At 34.0% G+C, this 20,845-nt stretch overlaps 1 protein-coding gene across 18 annotated transcripts in view; it reads left to right on the forward strand.

The window, feature by feature from the left end:
- Positions 1-20,845, forward strand: part of SLC4A10 (solute carrier family 4 member 10) — a 276,010-nt gene that overhangs the window by 81,718 nt on the left and 173,447 nt on the right. For all 18 annotated transcript variants that reach the window (XM_036253310.1, XM_036253298.1, XM_036253312.1 and 15 more), the window contains exon 2: positions 12,621-12,702. In XM_036253310.1, the coding sequence (XP_036109203.1) occupies positions 12,621-12,702 (82 nt within the window). The remainder of the gene's footprint in view (positions 1-12,620; positions 12,703-20,845) is intronic.

Raw genomic sequence — 20,845 nt, forward strand, 5'->3', positions numbered from 1 at the left:
ATATGATATACTAAAAAAGAAACTAAATACCTAGCCTAAGATCAAACTTGCTAACAAAGGAAAGGATAATATGAGATTCAAACCTGGAAATCTAGCTCTAGAGCTCTTGCTCTTAACCATTGTGTTATACTACTTAAAGTTATATTCACTTGAATTAGATAGCGATGTATACATTAGTATATTCTAAATGCCAGTTAAGATGAGAGGCATCAATGTAAATTGAAACTGCCATGGAAGATATCATTGAAGAGGTGTGACTTGACTTTGATTATACTCCTTTCTGCTGTCTCTTTCACTACAAATAATATATGTAAAGTCATTAGCACAGTTCCTGCCTTAGGTGCTTAATAAATTATAATTGTTATTATTATCATAACCTTTCTGATAATTTCTTCTCAATATCCCCTAACTGGTGCAACATAGTGACTGAAAACCATGCATCCAATCTATAGTCATGAGTTAAACTACTCCCCAGTGATCCTTAATCACAATTATGCATCAGAATCACATATTTTTTAAAAAACATGATGCTCCAAGCTTATCTTTGAAGTACGAAATGAAGAGAAAACCCAGGCTTCTATATTTACAAAAAGCTTTCCAAGTGAATCTTGGGCAGCCAAATGGAGAACTGTTGCTTTAAATGGTGATGAATTCCAAATCGATAGCTCCAATCTACATCTTAACCTCTGTCTAGTGTTTCAGACTTTGCATCATGATAGACATCTCTGCTTGTTTGTCTTATAAATATTTCAAACTTGGTATGTCCCAAATTAAATGTATTATTTTCTCTTCAAAACCTCTTTATCTTTCTTGGCATGATGACCTCAAAATCATTTTCAATCTCTTTATCCCAATCTTAGATTCAATTACTTACCAATTTATGCAGATTGTTTCTCCTAAGGAATCCAAAATTTACCCTTTCATTCCTCATTGTCTTGACCTCCGTGTGAGTGCACATTCAATGCCCTCCTGGACAAATTTTAATTGGTATTTCTTTTTCTTCCCATCACTTATCCCCAAAGCAACCTACTCACCACTCAGCTGCCAGAGTACTGTTTCTGAAATGGAATCTAGAAACAGACATTGCACTACTTAGACTCCCCATTACCTTCATAATAATTTTCAGAGTTAAGAACATACAATATTGGTTTCTCTTTCTGACTTATTTTTCTTAGCATAATGCCCTCAAAGTCTAACAATGTTGTTGCAAAAGGCAGGGTTTCCTTCTTACTTGTGGCTGAATAATATTCCATTGTATTAATTTTATATATTTATCCATTGACAGACTTTGGCTGTTTTTATATCTTGGATATTATGAATAATGTGGCAATGAACATGGAGTGCAGATATCTCTCTGAGATAGAGATTTTATTTTTTTTGGATATACACCCAGAAGTGGGATTGCTGGGTCATATGGTAGTTATATTTTTACTTCTTCGAGGAGTGAGGAAGTGACATTTAAACTTAGCCATCTTTAGTTAAACTTAGTTTAAATTCTACTAGTTAGAAAGAGATAGGCTCTCTCAAGCCTTTGCAGGTGCTGTGCTCCCTGCCTATAATGCTTTGGCTCTGCATTTCTCTTCATTTTCGCCTGCCTAACCCTTTCTTATGCTTCACAATTTATTTATATTAGACATCACCTCCTTTTGAAATAGTCCTTCATCCCTACAGAGTAAATTAGGTGTTTTTCCCTTTTGTTCTTTTGGATTCCAGGTTTTACCTTAATTGAAGCACAATCCACGCTGTATTGCACTCATTGATTTTCCTATCTTGACTATGAACTGTTTAATGGAAAAGGAAGTATTTTTTATTTATGGCCAGCAGTAATACAGTGCCTGGCACATGGCAACTACTTAGTAAATTCATTTTTTTTATTGAATAATAAAATGGGGAATGAGTATGTAATGTTCATGAAAAAATATGGCCTAGGTCATTAGGTAACCATTAGGAATTCATATTACCTGAGATGTATGAATAGACTTGAACCAGACTCTAAAGTGTTTTAAAGTTAAATTAAGGAATTTTAGATTTTATGCTTAACTAATAAAACACCTTTGTGTAGTGTAGCATATTGCTTAAGAGTATTGACTTTGGTTCAAATTCAAGCTCTACCTCTTACTAACTGAAGGTTTCTGGGAAAGCATCTTAGCCTCTTTAAGTCTCAGAATACTCATCTGTCTTGAAGTTTTTTGTTTTAGAGTGAGAGATTGAAACATTGATGTGAGAGAGAAACATTGATTGGCTGCCTCTTGCTTGCCCCCCACTGGGGATCAAGCCTGCAGCCTGGGCATGTACCCTGACTGGGAATTGAACCAGGACCTCTTAGTCCATGGGATGATGCTCAATCCACTGAGCCACAGTGGCCTGGCAGTCTTGAAGATTTTTAATGAGTAAACTTGTGTAAAGTTCTAGTACTTTGGCACATTGTAAACCTCACAATGAATTTTAGTTATTAATATTACTACAATTATAACATTATTAAACGAGATAGAAAAACACAATGAAAGGGAAAGTTAATCCATGTCCATAGATTGGACAAATCAACATAGTTAAAATGGCCATATTACCCAAAGCAATACACAGATTTAATGCAATCCCTATCAAAATCCCAATGTCATTTAAAAAAGAAATAGAAAACAAATCATTAAATTTTTATGGAACCAGGGAATTCCCAAATAGCCAAAGCAATCCTAAGGGAAAAACAAACAAACAAACAAACAAACAAAACCAAAGCTGGAGACATCACACTACCTGACTTCAAATTATACTATAGAGCTATGGTAATCAAAACAGTATGGTATTGGCAGAAAAACAGACACATAGACCAGTGGAACAGAATTGAGAGCCCAGAAATAAAACCACAGGTATGTGGGCAAATAATATTTGACAAAGGAGCCAAAACACAATGGAGAAAACAAAGCCTCTTCAATAAATGGTGCTGGGAGAATTGGAAAGTTACGTTCAAAAGAATGAAACTAGACTACAGTTTGTCCCCATGTACAAAAATCAATTCAAAATGGATCAAAGACCTAAACATAAGATCTGAAACATTCAAGTACATAGAAGAAAACATAGGTAGTAAACTTATGGACTTTGGTCTTAGAGAACGTTTTATGAATTTAATCCCAAAGGCAAGGGAAGTAAAGGCAAAAATAGATGACTGGGACAATATCAAACTAAAATGCTTCTGCACAGCACAAGAAACTGACATAAAAACAAAAAGACGACTAACTGAATGAGAGATGATATTTGCAAACAATAGCTCTGACAAGGGGTTAATATACAAAGAATATAAAGAACCCATACAACTCAATGCCGAACAAATATTCCAATTAAAAAATGGGCAAAGGACCTGAACAGATGCCTCTCCCAAGAAGATGTGCAAATGGCCATCAGATATTTGAAAAGATGTTCAATTTCACTAGCTACTAGGAAAATGCAAATCAAAATTACAATGAGATACCACCTCACACTTGTTAGAACGGATATTATAAACTACTATAAACTAGACAGGTAATAATAAGTGTTAGAAAGGTTGCAGAGAAAAAGGAACCCTCATTCACTGCTGATGGGAATGTAAACTGGGTCAACCATTATGGAAAACAGTGTGGTGGTTCCTCAAAAAACTAAGAATGGTGTTACCATATGATTCAATCCCTCTTTGGGGTTTCTACCTGAAAGAATTGAAAACATTTATAAGCAACAAGTTATGCACCCTTGTGTTAATTGCAGCATTATTCATAGTGACCAAGACATGGAGACAACCAAAGTGTCCCTTTTCTTTTTTTAAGTTTTTAAAAAATTTTTTTTTTCCTTTATTGATTTTAGAGAGAGAGGGAGTGTGAGGGAGAGAGAAAAACATCGATGAGAGAGAACATTGATTGGCCGCCTCCTGCATGCCCCTCACTGGGCATGTATCTTGACCAGGAATTGAACTGGCAACCTCTTGGTGCATGGGTTGATGCTCAACTGCTGAGCCACACCGGCCGGACCCAAAGAGTCCTTTGATAGAAGATTGTATAAAGAACATATGGTACATATATACAATGGAATACTACTTAGCCATAAGAAAAGATAAAATACTGCCATTTGTGACAGCATGGACGGTTCTTGAAAAAATTATGCTAAGCAAAATAAGTCAGACAGAAAAAGCTAAGAGCCATATCATTTCACTCATACATGGGATATAAAACTGAAACTCATAGACACAGACAACGGTATGGTGGTTACCAGAAGGAAAGGGGTGTGGGGGTAGTAAAAGGTAAAGGAGGCCAAATGTGCTGACAGATTTTGACTTTTATGGTGGGCACACAATGCAATATACAGATAATGTATCATAGAAATGTATATTTGAAAACTATGTGATCCTATTAACCAATGTCACCCACATAAATTTTTTTAAATTATTTTATTTTATTTTATTTTAATTTTATTTTTATCCTCACCCGAGGATATTTTTCCATTTTTTGTACAGATAGAGTGGGAGGGAGAGAGAGGAAAGGAGAGAGAGAGAGAGAAACATCGACGTGAAGGGACACATCGAGTGGCTGCCACCCGCACGACCAACCAGGGCCGGGGACAAACTGCAACCGAAGTATGTGCCCTTAGCGGGAACCGAACCCGGGTCTCTCTGGACCGCAGGCCGACGCTCTAACCACTGAGCCAAACTGGCCAGGGCTTATTTTTTAATTTTTTTTAATTTTTATTTTTTTATCCTCACCCGAAGACATTTTTCCATTTTTTGAACAGATAGAGTGGGAGGGAGAGAGAGGAAGAGAGAGAGAGGGAAACATCGATGTGAAAGGGACACATCGAGTGGCTGCCACCTGCACGACCAACCAGGGCCAGGGACAAACCGCAACCGAGGTACATGCCCTTAGCGGGAACCGAACCCGGGTCTCTCCGGACCACAGGTGGACGCTCTAACCGCTGAGCCAAACCGGCCAGGGCAATTTTCTAAAAATTTAAAAAATGAGTTATTTGCATATTTATGTTTATTGCAGCATTATTCACAATAGCCAAGAGGTGGAATCAACCTAGATATCTGTAGGCAGATGAATGGATAAACAAACTGTGGCATATATATATATAATAGAATATTACGCAGCTTTAAACAGGAAGGAAATCCTGTCACATGCTGCAAAATGGATGAAACTTGAAGACATTTGCTAAGTGAAGTAACCTAATCACAAAAAGACAGGTAGTGCACAATGTCACTTTTATGACATATCTAGAGTAGTCAAATTTATAGAAACAGAAGGTAGAATGGTGTTTGCCAGGAGCTAGGGGAAGGAGTAGGGAGAAGTTGTTCAGTGGGTGTTGGGTTTCAGTTTTTCAAGATGAAAACATTTTAGAGATCTGTGGCACAACAATGTACGTGTAGTTAACACTTCGGTGATGCACACTTAGAAATGATTTAGATAGTAAATTTTATCTTGTATTGCCTAGGAAGCATAAATTTGAAACTTCTCAATGAAAGAGACTGGAAAAGCTAATGCCAAGAAAATAGAATTAGAAACACATCTCAGATAATCTATTTTGTTTTTCATAGATAATTTATTATAGGACTGAACCAGATTTTAAACCATATTTGTAACAAATGGCAAAGAACTGTGAAGGTTGCCATATGGGAAAGAATTGATACTATTTTTATTTCTCTTCTGCATAGTGACATATAGGACTTATGATTAGGTAACTATAATGAAATCCTAAATCCAATAGCAGTTGATCAATCATGAGGACATACATTTCTTGTCATTTAATAAATGCTCTTACACCCGGCCGGTGTGCCTCAGTGGTTGAGTGTTGACCCATGCACCAAGAGGTCGCCAGTTTGATTCCCAGTCAGGGCACATGCCCAGGTTGTGAGCCAAGTCCCCAGTGGGGGGCATGCAGAAGGCGGCCAATTGATGATGTTCTCTCTCATTGATGTTTCTATCTCTCTCTCCCTCTCCCTTTCTCTCTCTCTAAAATCAATGAAGAAAAAAAATTTTTTTAATGCTTTTATAAATTGAAATTGCATTTATTTTGTTTGATCAAGTCATTAATGACTTTGATGAAAGGTTATAAAAACCTTTTGATTCCCGCAGTGTCCTGTCATTGCTTCCCGTTTCAATCTAATTCCATCTTTTCCTTGTTTTGGGTATTTTTATTTTCTTTCCTCTATATCCTTTCAATGTTTAGATAATTAGAAAATTTAAGAGCACAAGTGTTTTTGTTTGTTTTTGTTCTGTCTTAGATCTAAAGGAGAAATATAATAAAACAGCCCCCCAAGCCCCATGCCCTCTCCCACATGTTTGGCATTTGTATAATTAGGAAAATCACTCTGCTTAAAGTTGCTATTGAATGTAATAAAAGTCCATTTTTTAGTGTACTGCATGCCTAAGACTTCTACCACTTTATTAAATATATGATAAAATATAGCACTAATAAACAGTCACTGAGGTTAAAGGGAAAACAATCACCAAACTTTACTTTTAAAATTATTTCTTTTCACTGCTTTTCTTATCACTGAAGCTCATCTTCTAATATTTTATTCATCTTATTCCTCAACACTATTTTAGTTATCTAAAAATATTTTGAAACTTCCTTGTTTATTCAATTCTTAATACCTTACAAATATTATTTCATTATTCCCACTCTGGCGAGGTTTGCTGGTTTTCTTACATAGGAATCGTCTTTCCATTTTCAGTTTGCAAATGATTGAATATTCAATTCCAATTCACCTGGAAATCATTAAAATACAGACACTAGGGGACTTTCTTCAGTTTAAATAATTTATATAACTGACTATTATGTATGTAGGCCAACTCAGGACTGTCCTAATTCATGATGAAAAGGCTAATACTTGCACAGTACTCTAATTTTGTAGATTCTTGCAACGGTGTAAAGAACAAGTCTTTATTCACAAAGAAAATGGTAAAAATTGCGAATTTTATTGAAAAAAATATATATATACCTTTATTCCCTTCCTAAAATTGATAATAATGACTCCTACAAGTCTGTAATATATCAGTAAAAAATATCAAGATTTTGGGTGTCAGGAAAGGAGAAAGGGTATTGATATACGAGAAGGTTATAAATGTTACTATCTTAGGCTAAAGTACAGATAGGTACTCAAATAGAGATCAAAAATAGTTCTTCCACTGATGTAGAAACAGCTTAATATAAAAATACTCAAGCATTATCCAACTAGAAAGAGTCTCAGAGATCATGGAGTTGATTTTTAAACTATTTTCTTTATATCTGTGTATGTCCTTTAGTTTCTTGGCTCGGGATTTCTTCTTGCATCTCAGATATCCTTTATGGAATCATTTTATTTATTCTATAAATGTATACTAGAAATTTTATTAGAAAGAATTCCATGGTAATACATTGTCTCAGTTTATGTTTCTCTTAAGGTCTTTCAAGAATGTTAACTTACTGGGTATTTACTTCTAGATTAACAATTATTTTTCCTTAGTCTCTCTGGCTTCTATTTTTCCTAATGTCTCTGGCTTCTATTTTGATTAGTTTATCATTCCTTTGTAGGTGCTATTTTTTTCCTTGCTTTTTAAAAAATGTGTCATTCTGCAGTTTCACATGACGTGTAGGTGTGAATTATCTTTTAATTTTCTGGTTGGTGATTCATTGTGATTCCTGAATCCAAGGATTCATGTTGTCTATCATTTTTACCTATTATTTTCAATCAGTACTCTTCTTCAATTTCTCTATTATCTGTAAGAATTCCAATTAGGTATATGTTAGACTTTATCATATTATCTTCTGTTTTAAAAATTATCATATTTTTCAAAGCCTTGTCATTATGTTTTATATTCTGTGTAATTTTTTCCAGATATTTCCCCAGTTTTCTAAGTCTTATATCATTTGTCCAGTCTACTATTTTACTCATCCATGAAGTATTTAATTTGAAGAATGTATATCATTGTGTGTGGCACTTAACATGAAGTCTATAAGCTCTTTGAGGGAAAGAACCATGTCTTACTGAATTTTGTGGCTCCAATAGTAGAAATAATAATATAAATATTACTTATTGAGAAGTTAATATATGCTTGGAAAACTCAAGAACTTTATATTTTTTAATAACTCTCTTGAGATACAGAAATTACAGAAGATTCCTACAGTCACACCGTAATAAATGAAATGAAACAAATTTCAATCCAGGTTGTACGTGGCTCCACATACCTCTCAGCACCTGTCCAACACTGCCTTTTGTTGACCTCCTAGGGGAGCAGCAGCAGCAGCAGCAGCAGAGGGATAGGCTGTACCTTTAAAACTTGTGCTTGAACACCAAACAAACTCATGAGGATGTGGCAGATGCTTAAGGAAGGACACAGCGGGACAAATGAAGAAAGGCCTATAATAAGACACATGGAGACTCGTAGGGCATTTAAGAACAAGCAGTATGAAGAGACTGAAGGCTACATGAGGCAGAAGTAAGGAAATGTAGCAGCAGTTAACATCATTTTCTGCCTATTACAAAATTTGGGTAATAGGCAGAACTGAGGCTCTAGAAAAAATTTTAAGAACAAGATAAGAATCAAGGTCAAAATTCAAAACACATCTAGATGAGGTGTGCAAACAAAGCAGAAACTCAGTTGTAAAGTATCAAAACCTTTTGAGGTACTTTTGGCTAATTAAAACTGTTCTTAGTTTCTCAAACACTGTTTATCTTTAACCATCAGGTGTTAGGCTCTATAGGGGAGATCATATTTTTTAGGTCACACTGACAGTAATAAGTACAATGCTGTATATTGTGATGAAATTAATTCTGACCCAGAATTAGCTTAGCATTGGAAGACTTTCACCCCTGAACCTTTCAACCCTGAACTTGACTCTGGAGCATTTCATGTCAACCAATAAACTTCCCTGACCTAACTGCATACTCCTCGGCTGGTCTTTAAAGTTTGCATGGGTGGAACTTGAAGTTCTTAGTGATTATTTAATTTATAGTTTCTTAGCCCTGTTTCTATGACAGAGTTTTACTGTCCAATTCTTATTTTCAGTTCTATTTTTTTCTTGTATGTGTAAAGATAAAACAACACGTTTACTTTGCATAAGTAAATGAAACCTAATTGCTACCTCCTCAGTTAGATACTTTAGAAAGGAACCCAACTGCTTTTATTAAAAATACACAAGGAAGGAGACAGAGTGGTTTATTGGACTACTTTAGATAGATATATTTTATATGATTCAATTACTACAGTATATATGATAAATAGATTTAATTTGTATTATCAGAGGTGGTAAAATCTATAATTTAGGGTAGATACCAAATTTTTTTTAAACATCTAATTTCAAAGTATATGCTAGTAAAAATAGTTTCATTTATTTTATGAAAATATAACATACTAAATGAAATTCCATGTTATGCTTGACTTATGCTTAGATTTGAGTTCAGCTAGTATTTTATTGAACTCATGATGTGTTACTCTCTGAGCTGATGCTTTCACATCTAATGTCCAATTTAATACAGTACGATACAATTAAAGGTTAAAGCATTGACCTTTCATGTTCATATAACACTTTAGGTTACATGGTAATGAAAAAAAAAAGAGTGCCTCCAGAATAAATTTGGATGTATATGTTGAATATTAACATTGAATCTAAATGTTAATGTTCAATTTTCTTTATTTCATAATTTACAATAAAAGGTAATGAGGATATGGGCAAGACAACCAAGAAGTAAAAATCCTGCATCTATTTGATAATGACAAAAAGGTAACTTCTACAGATTAAATGATGTATTCATGCATTGAATATTAACATTGGATTTATGTGTTACTGTCAGTTTCTTAATTTCATAATTGAAAAGAAAAGGTAATGAAATGAATGAGAAGACCAAGAGTTAAAATTTTGTATTTCTTACTTAATGAAATGCACAGTAACTACACGTTGTATTAAAACAGAGTATGTAAATAATGGGGTGAAATGTTATGTGTGGAAAATACATGTTTTAATGTTAGTGGAATGAATACCTTAGCTTTCTGTGAAGTATTTTAACATTAATGAGAAGTGACAAGATTGGAGGCTTTGTAAACAATAAACACTTTAAAAACTAGCTCTCAGGTTTATAAAATACACATGTCTATATATTCTACTATGCTAGTCCTCTGTCATTACCTCTCGTTGGTTGACTTCAGCTGGAGGCTAGAAGGGGCAAGGGGACCTGGTGATGAAATCCACAAAGACATAGAGCGTGGAGAAGAGTCCCTAATCCCTAATAAAAAGGCAGAAAAAGTAGTTGTTTTTAAAAAATTTGTTATGATAAATACTCTTAGGGAAGACAATTCAATTTTGAATAGAAAATGAACTTCTTTCTTCTCTATTAATTCATTCTCAAATGAGATGAGACTTATAAAAAGGACATGAAAAAGTGACTCTCCCATTTCCTATTTAGATTCCCCTCTGCTCTTATGCAAAATTTTATTATTTCTCAATATTTTTACATTACCAAGTGAATAGAATATCTTTTGCATGTGAACAGCATACATGTTTTCTATAAGTACATAGAAAAACTATTTTGAATCAGTTGAAAAATGATTCAGATCCTTGAAATCCAGATTAAATATTTTATTGTATAGGGGAAAACATCTTATATTCTATATAAAGCTTTCCATTTTACAATTATTTTAAGAGACTGCCATTGTAAAATATAGTGGAATAGTCTCCCTTCTGAACGTTGAACATGGATGTATGACTTAGCTTTTGGCATTTTTCCTAACAACTCAGAAAGCAGAGATGCATTCCAATGTGACATCTATTTGAATGTGTCTTACACAGAGGATAAGTTTGATTTGTAAATGTATCAAGAAGAGAATCTATAGGCTGAAACTTGCATCATCTGGTTCGGGAATATTATATAAATACCGCGTTTAGTTTTTTCTATTGCTATTATTGATCAACCAACAGATTTTTTTAAAAATTATTTTTATTAATTTATTTTTGTTACAAATGTTTCTCACTTTTCCCCCATTGACACCCTCCTCCCCATCCACCCCCCCCAACCAACAGATTTTTAAAATTTTGCCAAACAGAAGAGCAATGGACTCTGAATTCTATCTTCATTTTCATTTTTTCTCTCATTCATAGTGTAGGTTTCTTTAACTCTGATTTCAAAAACTTTGCCCTGACCTGTCTCAGTTCACAGTTTCAGAAAGAAAAAGGACTACAGGGTTTAAAACATGCCCTTCTATTCTATAGTATGATAGGTTTAGGAATAGATCTTGGAAAATTTATTCATCTTTAGTCTACCTTTTCATCTCTGCTTTTGTGCTTAGTCTTTATTTTTAAGGCAATTTTTATATAGGTGTTCACAATCATGTAAAAGTTGAAAATAATCTGCATTTTACTTTATTCAGTATTTTGTATTTTATGAATTTCTGCATGGTCAAAATGATGTATACTCACCCTTATCTCCATTATTTTATTGAGAACCAACTCAGTGAGCATATTGTTTTGAGTATGTACAATATGCAGATAATAGAACCTCTGCCCAGTCATTCTCAATAAGTTAAAAAAAGAGGAACTGAATGAAAGTTTAATGTACATGATTATTTTATAGTCTAGTGTGAATAAAATGCATTATACTAAAGCAAAATAATTAAGAGTTATAGTTACCTAATGATTGCTAATAATTGCTTTCAAGGGATTAGATACCCCAACCCCATTTTTAATGGCAGTGAAATTAAGTCACCCTACCATAGCATTAGTGGTGTTAATACTAATGATTTTTATATTTTCCATGTATAGTTCAAAATGTCATCTTAACATTCTTTATCAGAGATAAAAATGCATGTTACTAAATTGACAAGATAAGTGTTTGTTTTCTGCTTTTTATCTCACTAACAAATGATGCCAACTGGAATGTTTAACTGCCTTTGATTTCATGGAAAACCCAGTGATACTTCTTCTCTGAGTATGTGGCCAAATTAATTTTATTCGTATCCTTAAATTAACATTTTGTAATCAAATAGAATAGTCAAATACAAGTAGGTTTAAGTGACTAAATTAAACTCTCCAAAATATTAGCTCATATTAAAAGTTTACTTTCTGTTGCCTGTCTGAGTTTTTGTTTGTCTTATTTGTTCATTTGTTGCTTTCAGTTTTATATCCCACATGTGAGTGAAATCATATGGTTTGTGACTTTTTCTGAGTTATTTCAATTGGCATAATATTATTCAGATTTATCCACTGTCTCAATGGTAACATTTTACAGGCACAGACAAAAACATGGTGGCTACCAGAGGAAAAGGGGATGGAGAGGCTAGTAAAGGCGAAAGAGGGTCAACTGTATGGTGACAGGAGATTTGACTCTGGGTGGTAAACAGACAATGCAATATACAAATGATGTATCATGGAATTGCACACTTGAAAGATACATATTTTTATTAACCAATGTCACTGCAAGAAATTTAATTAAAAATGTTGAAAACAAACAAACATAAAAAGAAAATACTTTGATCTTCTATTCTTAAAAATACCTTTAATGTAAATGATATTATGTCTTTAACAGTATATTATGTAAATAAACAATATTTTTATCTCTGAAAACAGTTTATTTTCTGAAATTAAGAGAATGTATGTATTTCCACTTAGTCTTCTTTTTTCCCATTCTACAGAGAAATGATGAAGAGGCAGTTGTGGATAGGGGTGGAACTCGTTCTATTCTCAAAACACACTTTGAGAAAGAAGATTTAGAAGGTAAGACATTTCCCCCACTTGGAATAGCTATTCCTACCTTGGTTTCAAAGAGAAATGTGAAATATGTCACAGTGTGGAGGACTGCAAAGGTTGACGTCAGAGTAACGATGTGGACATGATTGTTTGGTACAGCTGGAATGCCAACAGGCAGACATGAAAGCAATAAGAACATTCATCTGACAGACATTTACTACACCTCTACTATATTCCAGACACTGTGGTGTGCCAGTCTTTCAATATTCCTTGTTTCAAAGAATTACATTCTACTGGGGAATGAAAAGAAAAAAATGGTGTCAAGCCCTGGCTCAATTGGTTGGAGAATCGCCCCATGCACCAAAAGGTCATAGGTTCAATTCCTGGTCAGGGCACATATCTAGGTTGTGGGTTCGATCCCAGTTGGGGCATATGCAGAAGGCAGCTGATTGATGTTTCTCTCTCACATTGATGTCTCTCTCTCTCTCTCTCTCTCTCTCTCTCTCTGTCTCTTACTCATTCACTCTCTCTCTCTCCCCCTCTCTGTCAAAATCAATAAACATCCTCAGATGAGGATAAAATAAAATTATGTCAGACCAGCAAATGTCGTGCTATGTGAAAGAGGGACAATAGGACAGGAGGGACATCTAACCCAGCTTATGTGGTCAAAGTAGGCTGTCCGTGGAAGAGAATTAAAGATAACTGATATTCTAGTTTTACTCAGGTATCTCTGGGAGAGGTGAAGGCACCATTTGTTTGTGTTCTCTTCAATATGAAGAAGGTCAGATACTTCAACAGGGAGGCAGTATAGTCGAGTAGGAGCTCTGAAACCAAACGGTACTAATTTCAAATATTAATTCTGCCTCATTTGCTACCGAATCTTCATCTAGGTAACTTCTCTGCACCTTTGTTTTCTCAACTGTTGAAATTAGGATGACAATGGAATGCATTTCCTAAAGTTTTTATAAGAACTAAGGGAAAAATACTTAAAATAGTACCTGACATAAGAGTTATGTTAAGTGTTGACAACTGTCATTACATCATAATTTACTGTATCAACACTATTAGTTCATTTTTATTTTTTAACCAGTAATTAATACTAGTGAGATGCATGATATGTGATATTTTCATTTTTTGGTTGAAAGGTGAAAACTAATCAGAGATAGCTCCTAATAACCCATCACAACTAAGAAATAAGGGTTTATTCCCATTAAGAATTGTAATATAACCACTTAAATTACAATTACAATAATTGTCCTTGGGTTTTATCTTTAGCTACAACAATCAAATCACAGGAGAGTTAATATAATATTTAGAAACAACTTTCAACAACTAACCTACTGTGTGCCTGACATTTTGCTTGGTGCTCAGAAAATACCCAGGTCTGGGAAAGTTATACTTCTTGTGTATATGTAGAGATTTGCTATGCTATCCATACTTATTACACAAATTGAAGGGAGTACAAACTTGAAAAATCTAAACTGATTATGGATAATAAAATAATTCTTGGATTTGAAATGCCATTACATCACTTTTTTTTTTCAGCAGCAGATTTACCTTCCTACTTATATTATGACTTAAACTATACTTATATTTACTCAACACACACAAGAAAACCTCGTAAACCGAGAAATTAGCCTAAAAATATATTCAATTCCAGGGAAAAATCATTGTGGGTTTAAAGACTATGATAGATAATCCACACATGGATAATTGGAAGCTAACAGTTAATAATGTACAAGTAATTAAAGTAGAATATTGAATGGTCCTTTTGGGTAGAAAATATATAATACAAAAATAATATTAAGGTCATTTTAATGATCATATGAACATGTATTGCTTCCTTTTTTTTTTTTTTTTTTTTTTAACTGGGCATGGTTAGGGAATATGGGCAATGTGTACGATGCCTATGAAAAGAGATTTCTGTTGGCAAAACACAATTTGTAAAACAGATTTTGTTCTGTTTATTGATGTCTGTAGTGGGTATTGTAATCCCAGAAGTGAATAATTTTGGCTCACTGGTGATTGAAATTAACATCACAGAATGCCTGTATAATGTTACATTTTAGACTTTTGAAAGAAAATAGGAAACACCTTCTATGTATTGACTTTCTAAATATTTCTTCTGGTCCCAAACCATTACTGAGCAGAAAGACATCCTAGCATCTGAGGATGCTATGGAGGATTCTGCTGTGATGCACACAAAGAATTAATTTATTCGTTTCCCAGATTAATTACTTTGATTTGGAAAATAACTCAGGGGCAATGTGATGGATGGCATGGTTTAGGAAAAGGCATCTGGCACTGGCAGCCTAATATAAAATGTGTACGGGGGAGAGCACCAGTTATGAAGGTAGCATCACTGAGGGTAACGGTGGGGGTATTTTCTCTCTTTGTGAAATTAAAGGACAAGACCAGAGCTCTCCTTTGTAAGAGCTTCTTTAGTAATGTAGATAAAACATACCAATAAGTAATCTTTTAGATGAAATAGAGTTGGGACTTTCTATTGAAGACAAGCACATTTCAATTAAAATTTTATTTATTTTCACTGTATTGAGATATAATTGATATATAATTGTAAATTTAAGGTGATTTGATACACATATTTATTGAGAAATAATTACCCCAATAAAGTTAGTTAACACATTCATCACCTAACATAATTACCTTTCAGTGTGTGTACTGAATATTTAAGATCTACTCTTTTAGAAACATTCAAGTATGTGATACAGTGTTGTTAACTGTAGTCACCATGCTGTACAATAGATCCCCAGATCATATTCATTTTATAACTGGAAGTTTCTACCTTTGGCCAAAATCTCCCCATTTCCCTAAACCCCAGCCCTGGGGCAACCACCATTTTATTTAAAATTTGAAAGTTGCTGTTTCTTAGCTAATGGAATTACTGGTATAATTTAATATCCTGAGTACAGGTTGTAGACATTCCTGGTGGTTAAAAATATCTATAAAGTCTCAGGTGAAATATATTTAATTTAAAATGATTACCTGATCAGTATCAACAGCTTAGTGTATATTAGAGTATTCATATATATTAAACACTCCGATGAATATGTCAAATGTATAACTTTCTCCCTCTAAATCTATTTATTCTTTTGTTTTACATATATCTTGTATCATTTTTCTATCCTTCTCTTATTACATAAAATCAAGAGCATGCAATTTTATTAGGTTCTGTTCACTTCCTATTTTTCTACATCATGTAATCAAAAAATTCTTTGAGTCTATCTCAGGGGTGTCTCTTCTCATTCCTTCCTTTTTATTCCTACTGCCTCTGCTCTAATTCTTTTCCTTTCTGTATACTGTGTACTATGTCTTTCTCACAATTCACCATCATGAGTATTGCTAGTGTTCTTTCTAAGTATATTTCTGCTTCCAGTGGTAAAATGTAGTTAGCAGTGTTGAATCCCTATAATTAGACCACCTCAGGATTCTGAGTAGAGCAAAATTTGTTGAGGTTAACCAATTTTCATTTTTGGTCTCCCACATCCTTGTGGAACTAGTACTGTTTAAAGTATAAGATTACAAAAGGAATAATGCATTAATACCTGGAAATTCTTCCTTGTACTTGCTCTTAAGTACATGTGTAGTGGATACAGTTGTGAGATATAATATATAATGTTCAGTTAAATTTGAATTTTAGATAAACAATAAATAACTTTTTAGTATAGGTATACCAGCTAATATTTTTATCGATCTTTTTAAAATTTCTAAATCTGGCAACCCTAATAGTGGATGTCATGATGAATCACCAATATCCCTTCTTAAGGACTGAAGCACTCATTTCCCAGTTGCCATGGATGTTGCCTGCTGTTGGTTCACATGGAAATTATTCCCCAGAAATTGCCTTTAGCTGAAGGGAGCGGCCTCTTGTTCATGGGCATACTGAATTTAATTCAGGGTCAGTGAAGGAGTTTATAGGCCTCCTTACCCCCTTGCCTCAATTTGGTATAACTCTGAAGCGTTGTCTCAGCTTCAGAGCCTCCTGTGACTCAGCTGAAGCCTTTATTGCAACTGTACCATAATTTGTCTTCTTTTCCTACCCAAAACTGCTGCCCATATTTCCTCACAGATGTTACTGCTGACAGCTCTCTTCAACAAACCCCTTGAACACTCCTCAGAGTCTGTTTCCTGAGGAAGCTGACCCACTTATTGATTATTTCCCTGGTCCCTGAACTGCACTAATAGACATACTTGGTAATCGGCAGGACCTTCACGTTGGCTTCTTAGCCTGTGGGGTTGAGAACTGCTGTAGTGAGTGAAAAGGCTCTGAAATTCCTTGCCTTGGCCATGATAGTGAATGATAGTCAGTACTGCATCTGATGGGAAATGGCAGAGATTAGTGTCATTTTTATTTATTTTATTTTTAAATCTTATTTATTTTATGTATTATTTTTTATTGTTGACACATTACAGATGCCCCCTGTCTCTCTCCCCCCGCCCCCTCCGCCCATTAGCCCTCCATTTAAAAAGACCTAAAGTCTGTACCAGTTTGGCTACTACATAAACTTGTGAAATCCTAGAGGAGGCAGTGGAGTATTGCAGAATGAGCCAGGTGGAAGCATCAGCTGCACTGCTGTATAGATGAAGAATCTTGTCAGAGCAGGTTTGCATGGCCTCAGGTACAGTGTATGCAGCTGTTGATCTGGCAATTGCATTTTTTATTACGATCAAGAAAGAGCTCCAGAAACAAACATTGCCTAGGGCACAACGGTATATATTTATGGTCTTGCTCAGGATTGTGTTAACTCTCCTTCCTGGTGTCATAATAAAGTCCAAAGGGATTTGGACTGAGTAGATGTTCTGCAGAACATCACATTGGTTCACTCTATTGTTTAAATGAGCAAGAAGTGGCAAGTGTGTTGGAGGACTCGATAAGATGGGTGCATTCCAGAGTTCATTTCCCAGCAAATCTGATTAAAGGGTGAAAGAGTGTGCAACACTGTACTGAGACTAAAACTCCAGAGTTGCATAGATGGATGGGTGGGGTCAGTTCAACATGGGCCCAGTAAAAATAAGCAAGTGCTCCTTTGGTGACTTATTCATCTCGATTGTCTCTCTTCATTGTTAATCCTTGTCCAGCTTTTCTCAGAATGGATCCTGCACTTAAAAGAAAATTAATGAATATTTTATTTCAGATATGACCATTGTTATATCTTCTGCAGACATAAAAGTAAATTAATAATAAGTTACTAAAAATAGTATGTCCTATTAATTAGATTATAGTAAAGAGAAGAAAGTTTAATAGCTAAAGATGTATGCTATTATTTTCAATCAAGGTGATACTGTCAAACTGTTTTTTTCTTAAATTATAAAAAAATTGTAAAAAATACATAACATAAAATTGACCATCTTTATCATTTCTAAGTATGTAGTTCAGTAGTATTAAGTATATTCACATTGTTGTGTAAACATTTTCATCTTGGAAAATTGAAACTCTGTACACATTAAACACAACTCCCCATTTCCTCCTCCTCCTCTTCCCCCCTAGCAACCACCATTCTACTTTCTGTTTCTATGAATCTGACTACTCTACATACCTCATATAAGTGAATCCCATGCAGCATTTGCCTTTTTGTGGATTATAGGCTAATTCTATTTTTAATTTTTAGAGAAACTGCCATACTGTTTTCCACAGCAGATAAACAATTTTACATTCCCATCAACAGTGCACAAGGGTTCTAATATCTTCACATCCTCATTAACACTTACAATTTTCTGGTGCTTTTGTTTTTTAAATAGTAGCCATCCTAATGCGTAAGTGGTGATATCTCATTGTGGTTCTTACTTGCATTGTCCTAGTAATTAGTGATGTTGAGAATCTTCTTATATGCTTGTTAGCCATTTGTGTATCACTTTTGGAAAAAATCTCTGTTCGAGTCCTCTGCTAATTATTTAATTTTTATTGTTGTTGTTGAGTTGTAGGAGTTGTTTCTTATATTCTAGATATTAACCTCTTGTCAGATATATGATTTGCAAATATTTTCTCCCATTCTTTAGGTTACCTTTTCACTCTGTTGATTGTGTTTGTTGATACCCAGAAAATTTTACTTTTGATGTACTGCAATTTGTCTACTTTTAATTATGTTGCCTGTGCTTTTTGTGTCCTAGCTAGGAAATCCTTGCCAAGTCCAAGGTCATAAAGCTTTCCCTATGTTTCCTTTCAATTTATAGTTTTGGGTCTTAATATTTAGATCTTTAATTAATTTTGAGTTAATTTCTGTGTATGGTATAGAACGCCTACACTTTTACTCTTCATATTCCTTTGTTGTTTAGCATTATACCTATTATAGTTCACATTCCTCCCCAAAGGTTAAAATTTTCTTCAAATCACTATATATAAAGAACCTATTTAATAACTATTATTTTGCCTTTTTAGCTAAGTATTTCTAACATAATACCTGCTATTTTCTGTAGTCAGAGAACATGGAGAGGGCATTCAAAGCTCAGGAACATTATTAAAGACTTTTCTTTCAAAATCTTTTAGATTGTCCCATGCCAATTTGCTACCTTCTCATCTCCTCCATTAATCTGATTTTCTCCACGCAGAAATAGAATGCCAATTCTGCCCATAACATTGCTGTTACCTGACCCCTCCTGGCAGAATAATTATCTTCCTCCTTCCAACTTCTCTTTCGGAGTGTACTTTTTTTTTTTGTTATATATATTTGTTATTCTTCATTTTTTATTATAAGCTTGTTGAAAGACATATATATCCATTCTCCCATGATATCCAGCACTTTTTCTTAAACTAGATAGGTGCTAAAAATGTGTTGTATTCAATCACATTTATATATAATTCAATAATATGTCACTAATCATGTAAGAAATTAAATTTATATAATGTAAGTAGGTACATAATTAACACTAATCAAATATTTAATTTCCTTGTAAACATTTAACATGTAAATACAGTAGTTTCTAATTGTGTTTTACTGTATTAAGATAAATCTAGTTACATTTTATTCTGTTATTCAAGAATTCATAAATTTAAAACTTTAATGGGAAATTTAAACTGATTTTTAAATATGGCCTACAAATTAAATAAAAATGACATTTTCTTTATTATATATTGCTTTTAGCAGATATTAAATTACTTTAAAGTCAAGGATTTAATAGAGAAAGTTATATCCCTATCTTGATACTCTTTTGTTCATTCTATTTGAGTTGGAAAAGTTGGTTTATTAGTTTATTTCCTTTGGGGACCACTTAATGTATAACGAACCCAAAGTCCAGAAATAGTGTAATTAAAGCACCTAGTACAAAACCATCATGCAACACAATTCTGATTTATCAGTGGTAACACTCTCCCACTATCTTCATTTCACCTACCGCATTCCTGAGCTCTTAGGAGAACTAAAATGGTTTTCTGACCATAATCTTTGTAATGTCCAAATTGTTTTTACTAAAAAGACAAAGATGAAAAGTACTAATCCTATAATTTTAGTACAGTGTTTTGCAACCAAAGTAAAAAATAATTTGGGGATAAAAAATGAAAAGAAAAAACTAAAAATTATGCCTACACTTTTTCTTTCTAATCATTTCTCTCCAAAAATTGCCACTAGAAGAGAAAAATAGAACCTGCTGAGAGAAACCAAAGTTGGCTTCACAGAGACAGAGGTGGGCTTTGAAGGATGAATAGGAGTTCTGAAGGCAAAGAAGAAAAGATCAGTTATATTTTGGGAAGGGCAAATGTGGCATGGCAAAGCATTGGAATACTGTGTATGGGGGCAAAAAATGATGGGAGATGAAGTTTAAATATTTGCACGAGGTAGATCAGATAGTGGAGAATGAATTAATCTTTGAATTTTTTCAATGAGGTAACCACTATTATGATCTCCATTTTACAAATTAAGAAACAAACACAAAATATCGATTTGCCCAGTGCACATGAGTAGCAAGCCGTAGAGCAGTGATTCAAATCCACCTTATTTTTTAGGTGACTGATGCAGCAAGATGTCTATTAGCTGGAAGACTGGAGCATATGTATTCACTTGATCATGACTATTTAAAAAGTTGAGACTGTCATATTATGAAGCAATAAGGAATTTGATCATTAGTACCCATATCAGAAATGATTTTGCAAACATTTGAAAAGTTTTATAATTTGCAAATCCCCATTAGACAGATTCATTCTCACAAATAGGAAAGA

Source organism: Molossus molossus, unplaced genomic scaffold, assembly GCF_014108415.1.
Source record: "Molossus molossus isolate mMolMol1 unplaced genomic scaffold, mMolMol1.p scaffold_m16_p_11, whole genome shotgun sequence".
Taxonomy (NCBI): domain Eukaryota; kingdom Metazoa; phylum Chordata; class Mammalia; order Chiroptera; family Molossidae; genus Molossus; species Molossus molossus.